This window comes from Phalaenopsis equestris, unplaced genomic scaffold (genome assembly GCF_001263595.1).
Source record: "Phalaenopsis equestris unplaced genomic scaffold, ASM126359v1 Scaffold000272, whole genome shotgun sequence".
In the NCBI taxonomy this organism is placed as follows: Eukaryota; Viridiplantae; Streptophyta; class Magnoliopsida; order Asparagales; family Orchidaceae; genus Phalaenopsis; species Phalaenopsis equestris.
Window position 1 is genome coordinate 293,973 of NW_018164714.1, and position 7,634 is coordinate 301,606.

Genomic DNA, 7,634 nt, shown 5'->3' on the forward strand with positions numbered 1-7,634 from the left:
ATGAATATATATATATATATATATATATATATATAATCTCACTAAACAACCCTAACCATTTTTCCTTTTAAAGGCTCGGTTCAATCTTCTCTACTTGTGCACGTAGGCCACCCCTCTCCTCCCCTTCAGTTTGGCTTGGTTTAGCCCTTATTCACATGCAAAGCCGCTCCCTTCTTCTCCTTCACACCAGAGCCACTTGATGCTTCTTCCTTCGATTGGTTAGGTCACAAGCTCTCCTCTTTTGCTCTAGGACGTGTGTGTGGCTCACCTCACTCATGCTTCTTCCTATTCTTCCTTCGCACAATACACCCTCGACGTCTTCTCCTGAAAGGAGCAAAAACCTTCAGGCATGCTAGGATTTCTCCTTCAGCTTCAAGGCGTCATATTTCCTTCTCTCACTAGAAACGGTGTTGACATCAAGGTATGACTCTTCCTCCTTCCTTCTCTAGTGTTCCCTTCCTCTCTCCCTCTCTCCCTCTCTCTCTTTCTCTCACTAACACCCGCTGCTGTCCTAATGCGATCGAACATGTGAGGATACGAGAGATAAGTCCTTTGTTTTAACTTCCCCGCTACCAAAGCATCTATTTTGAATGAGCAGCGAACAAAATAAATATATATTAGTACTTATTTATTTATTTATTGATAATTAATTAAATTAATTAAAAGTTTCAAACAAGTTATTACATCAGATCCCTCAAATTACCATTTACCTACTATTATTTGGTTCTCTTATTGTATCATCGGTTGGTTGGGTTGCTATGTAATTTTCCTTCCACGTCATCCACTCCCAACACCAATTCTTCTCTGCCAACTACTGTCCTTTTCTTCCCTTATCCATTCCATATATTTATGTTGATACCTAAAGGCACTTGTTCAACAATAAAGGTGACTTAAAGACCTACTAACACGGAGAAACAACTAGATGTCATCAACGACATCCTTTACAATAATTAGATTTGCCTCATATTATTGGAGGTCAAACAGGAACAAGATTTTACATGTCGCTGAGCAACATAAAGCTCCAATACCAGTAGAATCCGCTATTGAATACTTTATAAACAACATCTCATTAAACTATTGTGCATAGCCAAACCATGCTTTGTCTGTGGCAATTCAAAAACCTAAATTCAAAAGATCAAACAATATTATTGCTTCCAGAAACACTCCAATGGTAATAAACAAACCCTTACCTCCTCTAACATGGTCGACCCAATGAAAAAAATGGTACATCTCGTTCGTTAAGACTAAGGCCAGTTTGGGATCGGTTTTTGTTTTTGTTTTCAAAAAAATAGAAAATAAAACAAAAAACATGTTTATTTGCAGTTTTTTTAATCTATTTTTTATTTTTTTTAAACAAAAGTGTTTTTGTTTTTCAAAAATAGAAAACAAGAAATATCTGTTTTTTGTTTTTTTTCAAAACAAACTCCCACCCAATCTTGATCCTGACCCCAACTCTGAACCCGACCCCAGTGCCTTCTTCGATGCCTTCTTTGCCAGCGATGCGGACGCCGATGACAGCAGATGTCATCTCCTCCAACATCGCCACTTAAGCCATCGTAGTTCAGTTCCCTTGTCGAGAATCCAAACTCCTCTTTAATCCTCTTTCAGTCCTTGTTTCTTCCAATGAAGGCTCCAAATATTTCTTCAACCTCTGAATGTTGACATTCGTGTTCAAAGACTTCCTCTGCGAGGTAACAAAAAATCTCCACAGTCCAAGATCGCAGGTGTCGAGGAGTGAGGAACAAAGTTTTGGATGGAGGCGACGAGGTTCGTTGGGGAAAGCGGGTCGGGAAGTTCGGATGAGGGTAACGTGGTCGAGGAGGTAGGTTGCGGCCTCACATTCCTCGGAGCGAGATTCATCATCTCTGCAATGGGTTTGATGATGGCGATGAAGTCACCGGAGCAATGGCGGAGAGAGAGGAGGTGGAGGGTGTAGAAAATAGGTTAGGAAATGAATAACTCTGCTGATCCCCATCTTTCACATGTAGGGTGTATATATACAAGGAAAGCAACCACTCCTAATTTACAAACTTACCAAATATATCTAACTTAAATTAAGAAAGGAAATAATTTTGAAATAAAAAGTAAAATAACATAGAATATGAAGAGAATAAACTAATCAAGAATTTCATAAATTGTCCCAATCAAATTTTTCAGGGCCTTCTCAAATTTTTGGCCAACCCAAATGAGAGAGAAAGAGTCTGATCTTCTCAAATTTTCACTCTCCCTCAAGTTGGATCCACTCAAGTTGGTTCGTACATGATGTAGAAACCAAGCTTGGTATTGAACTCTAAGAAGGTGTTTAAAGGAAGAGCTTTGGTGAAGACATCAACAGCTTGTTGGTACGTCAGGATGTAGCTTTAGTTGTACAATTTCCTAATTAACCTTTTTTTAGAGAAGAAGTGTTTATCAACTTCAATAAGCTAGGTCCTGTCATCATGCATAGGATTCTTGACAATATCGATAGTTGTTTGATTGTCACAAAACATATAAATAGACCTATTGAAGGTACATCCCAATTACCTTAACAATTTCCAAATTCAGATCCCTTAAAAAATTCTCAAGGCAATTGTCCTATACTCTGATTCCGCACTTCTTCTAGAAACAATTGTTTTCTTCTTCTCCATGTCACCAGATTTCATGGGAGCAGTAACCTGTGATGGACCTTCTATTAGTGGGTTCCCTAACCCAACTAACATCGGTGTAGATTTTCACCTCTTTGTTCCTGATTTTCATAAAAATTAATCTATAACAAATAGTCTTCTTAAGAAGCCTCGAAATTCTAAACACAATCTCCAAGTGTTCTTCATTTGGGTTATTCATGTGTTGGCTCACAATATTAACATATTATGCAATATCTGGCCTCATATGTAACAGGTAGATAAGTTTTCCTACCAATCTTTGATATATTCCCTTATCCACAAAGACGTTTTCTTATCCCCTCTTTGACCTCTGGTTGGGACCAATTAGAGTATCAATGGGCATACATCCAATCATCTGTCTTCTTTAGTGTATCTAGTATGTATTTTTTTGTGATATAAAGGTATTTCTTGGACCTGTTATTTCCATACCCAAATAACATCCCATGGTTCCTAGGTCCTTAGTTTCAAATTCCATTACAAACAATTGATCTTCAGAATCTCTCTTTCTTCATCACCAATAAGAATCATATCATCTACAAATACTATATTACAATAATTTTAACTTCTTGAGTACGTTTTATAAATAGAGTATGATCAACTTGACTTTGAGAATACCCATTAAGTCTCATAGTTTTAGCAAACCTTTGAAATCAAGCTTTTGGTGATTGTTTAAGCATATAGAGAGACTTCTTGAGTTTTGCATACTACGTGTTTGTTGGAATCATTCTCAAGTCCCAATGGTATCTCTGTATACCCTTATTCTTCCTAATCATCATTCCAGAAAGTATTTTTTATGTCAAGTTGATGCAGTCTCCATTCGTTATTAACTGCTACTGAAAGAAGAACTCTGATAGTGTTATGTTTGGTAATAGGTACGAAGGTCCCTTGATAGTTGATCTCATAGGCTTAAGTGAAACCTTTTGCAACAAGTCTTACTTTGAATATCTCAATACTCCAATCAGTTTTGTATTTGATGTTGAACACTCATTTGCACACAATCGGTTTCTTATCCTCAGAAAGTTTAGTAAGAATCTATGAACTATATTCAGTGCTTGAATCTCACGTTCAATTGCTTTCCTTCATTATGAATTCTCAAGATCTTGCTAAATGGATTTAAAAATCCGCACACTATCGAGGTTAGAAACAAAAATTTTGTAGAATAAGAATAGTTCCCCATAGACAAAACTCTTGAATTGGATCTAATGCAATTTTCTTTGTCGTCAGCAGCAGAAGAGGAAAGAGATAACTCATGAGTACTAGACTCCTTATTAGCTCGATTTAAACTCTATCATAACAAACAATTTTTAGGATTTAGAAACTACTTGTGTTAAACCCTCCTTGCAGCCAAACAGCCACAAAAGGATGAGCAACTATAAAAACTGAAGCTACTACCTGCCAATCAAGGCTCTTTTTTCGGTGCAAACTGCATCCTCTTCGACGGAAGGGGAAAAACGATCTTCGCCTTTGGATCCACCAGCGGTCCTTTTGGTGGTTGCGTTGGCGGTGGTTTTGGAGAGGAGGATGTGAACAGTGAGTGTGGAGTTGGGATGATCGTCGACGCTACCGCTACGGTTCACCGGGTCACTGCCCAAAAGGATGGAGAAACAATGGTGGAGAAAATGAAAGCGAGCATCCTTCAATGTTCTTAGGGATCGGACCGTTAGAATTGATTGAAAGTACAAGTATTTTAATGATAACAATGGGTAAAACCCAATTTAATTAGAGAAAATATTATATCCGGAGTCCGAACGTAAATATAGTTGAACCAATCAGTTAATATTAAAAAATGCCAAAAAAATATATTTTGAAGGAGACTGAACCCGGCCCAAAAGCAGCCCGACAGATCAAAAACACAATTTTAAAACCAGCGCCACCCTATTTTAGATTTTATTTAGCACATCTCGCCCACATTTTTTTTTATTTTCTGCTTTCGGCTTATTTTCCGTTTTCGGCTAGGGTTTTCAAAACACCCGAAGTTTAAGTTTAGTTGATTCCCCTTATTGTCATTCGCAGAAGAAAATATTGTGTTTTCATCTTTCTCTGACTCTCTCTCTCTCTTCTATAAGTTGTTCATGTAAGATTTTAGTTTTTTTTTAACTTTTGTTAACTCATGTTAACTCATGTGAACTCTTGTATTTGTTTGTTTATGATTTTCAAGCAAAATAAATTTACAGCAATGGAAGCAAGAAAGGCAATTAGAGAGAAAAATGACAGATTATTTATTTTTCAAAGCTTTCTTCTTTACATGTTTAGAGATGTAACCGAGATTTGAGATAAAATAATACAGGTAATCTTCTTATATGGAGACTTACTCTCATCTATTTTGTATTGTAGCTATCTAGAGAGTTTATGTCAACACACTCCCAGTTTAATGTCTTCTTTAAGAAAACTATAAGAGTGCTCAGTTTCGGAGAAACTCATTCATCAATACAACATACTTGAAATAATTATGCTGAAAATATTGCAACTGGTACAGAAGTCCACCAAAAAAAATTGTCGTATCATCAGGGATAACTCTATAAATGAGACAATGGACGTTGTGCAGCCAGTGTAGACTATAGATGATTTATTGTCGGCTAACAGCATTAGTTTTGTTAATTCAGTAGCTAGAATGATGTCCTCTGCCATTGTTGGAGAAGATGCATAGAGAACAACCCAACCAACAGATGATGTAGGCTATGAATCCAAACAATTAAGTAGGGATGCAATGCAAGTGTCAGGACGGATGAAGAAATGTGTTGAGAATGATGTCTAATATAAACTTTGATAGAAAATAGTAGAGAATGATGAAATTTTGAAGAAATCATTAAATTAACATGCTCACATAAAAATTGATCACTGCCTCATAAAGTTAGACAGCATACTAAATATTTTAACAAAAATGATTATTGCAGTGCGTGATGCGATAAAGAAGAGTAGCAACAACAAAGTTACTCTGATGATATCGAATGTAAAAATGCTTCGTGTTTGAATCGAATATATTGCAGCCACTTATTCACGTTTTCACTATTATCCTCCATAAATTTAAGCCTTAGGTTTCATACTATACTTTTTAACTGATGTTTTATGTACCCTATTCATTGCTTTCATTTTGAGAAATTATTGATTGTTGCTTCGTATTTTTGTATTGTGTTGTTTAGAATGTTTGTGATTGAAGCTTTCATTAAAATTTAATCAATTTGCTAATATCTAGTATTATTACACATTATTGTTACATGTATGTTTATTTATTTAGAAGAATTCTTCTTAATTCTATTTGCAACATGATAGGCCATTGTGTAAAAAAAAACAATATCATCAATAAAAAAATACCACTAACAATGATTAGTAGTTACTCAGATGATTAAGAATTCATTTGCATGCATATGTTCAATAGACATACACAAGCCATCAATATGTACGTAATATTTTGGGTGGTCAGCAATTGTGCTCCTACAAGTCTTTCAGGCTATCATCAAAGGTATTTGTGCAATTGCGAGATACTTTGGTTTGTCTTGAACTACTTAGTAATACAAAAATTATAATTTCATTTGGTGAACTCGAAATATTTCTTAAAGGTGTTGTGAATGCCCACATATATATGTAGTGTCAATTTTTATAATATTTACTGGAAACAATTTGTAAATACTTCAAATATATCATGCAAGTATTTGCGTCATGGCAAATAAGTTCATTAATTTGCCTCCAAACCAAAACAAGTTGTTATCTTTACATAAAAGCAAATTTACATACAAATACTTACAATTGTTGATTGTGGGATACAAAATTGGTATCAAAATATGAAAGGATTCATCTCATAAAAGTGATAGTGACAGTCTTTTTGTATCTTCAATTTGTAACATATCTCCAGACTGTGAAGTATCTAGCTCAGAAATGAGGATTTTGTGAGAATTGTGAGTATCTGAAGGTTGGTATTATTTGGTTGACTAGAAGTACGCTAACACTGATAAAATTATAGCACCCTATCGAATATATCACTATCATTTGAGTAACAAGAGCTGCATCTTGTCAATATTCAATAGCTCAATAGTTGTACAACCACCGTCACCCGAATATTCGTGCATTTGGCATTCGAAAGAAAATGTTTCAAGAGCTAGCTCATATGCGGCAATTTTTTTATTAGCATACACGCTTATATTGTCATTGTTTGTGCATTACTATACAATTTTATTATACTTTATTATGAAAACAAAATTTACTTTAACATGCCTCAGGCTGAAATGTAACATGATAGCAAACTAAGTGAGGTCACGGCTAACGATAAAAACCTCAATATGCAATAATGCATGCAATTGCTATAAATATGTGGGATGCATGTGTAGGCTCTCAATTGCTATATATATGTGGGATGCATGTGTAGGCCCTCAAATTTATTAACTTTAAAGTCATGCTATTTGTATTTTTTAGATAACTAACCCATCTTTTTTTATCACAAGAAATGAAACAAAGACGTTGCTAGATATGGTCATTTGCTAATGATTTACATGAAAACAGAAGAATGATGTGGTTTTTTATTTTAATCTTAGATATTTGAAATGTTCTTTGTTGTATTGATATCTATATGATAGAGACGTTATTTTATGTTAAATTGTCATGAACAAGATGGATCTAATCAAATTATTGAGCTTATGAGCAAAATCACATGAACAAGATGGCTTTAATCGAATTATTGAGCTTATGAGCAAAATAAACAATATCACTCACTGTTTTATTTCTGTATTTCACTTAAAATCATTTATTAAATATTTAAACCTAATTAAAAACTAACAAACATGAATTCCACGTAAGTTGTCGAACAGCAACATAATTTAACTCGATTTAAACTCTATCATACCAAACAGTTCTTAGGATTTAAATCCTACGTATGCTAAATCCTCCTTGCAACCAAACATCCACAAAAGAATGAGCACCTATAGAAACAGAAGCTACTACCCGTCAGCCAAGGCTATTCTTTTGTTGAAAATTGCATCCTCTTCGGAGGAACGGGGGCAA

At 35.0% G+C, this 7,634-nt stretch overlaps 1 protein-coding gene across 1 annotated transcript in view; it reads right to left on the minus strand.

Moving 5' to 3' along the window:
* LOC110024750 (RNA pseudouridine synthase 6, chloroplastic) overlaps positions 1–7,634 on the minus strand; it is a gene marked incomplete at its 5' end in the record, with an annotated part of 24,000 nt that extends 16,366 nt beyond the window's left edge. The window contains 1 exon segment of the mRNA XM_020724895.1: positions 7,575–7,634. Within this exon segment, the coding sequence (XP_020580554.1) occupies positions 7,575–7,634 (60 nt within the window).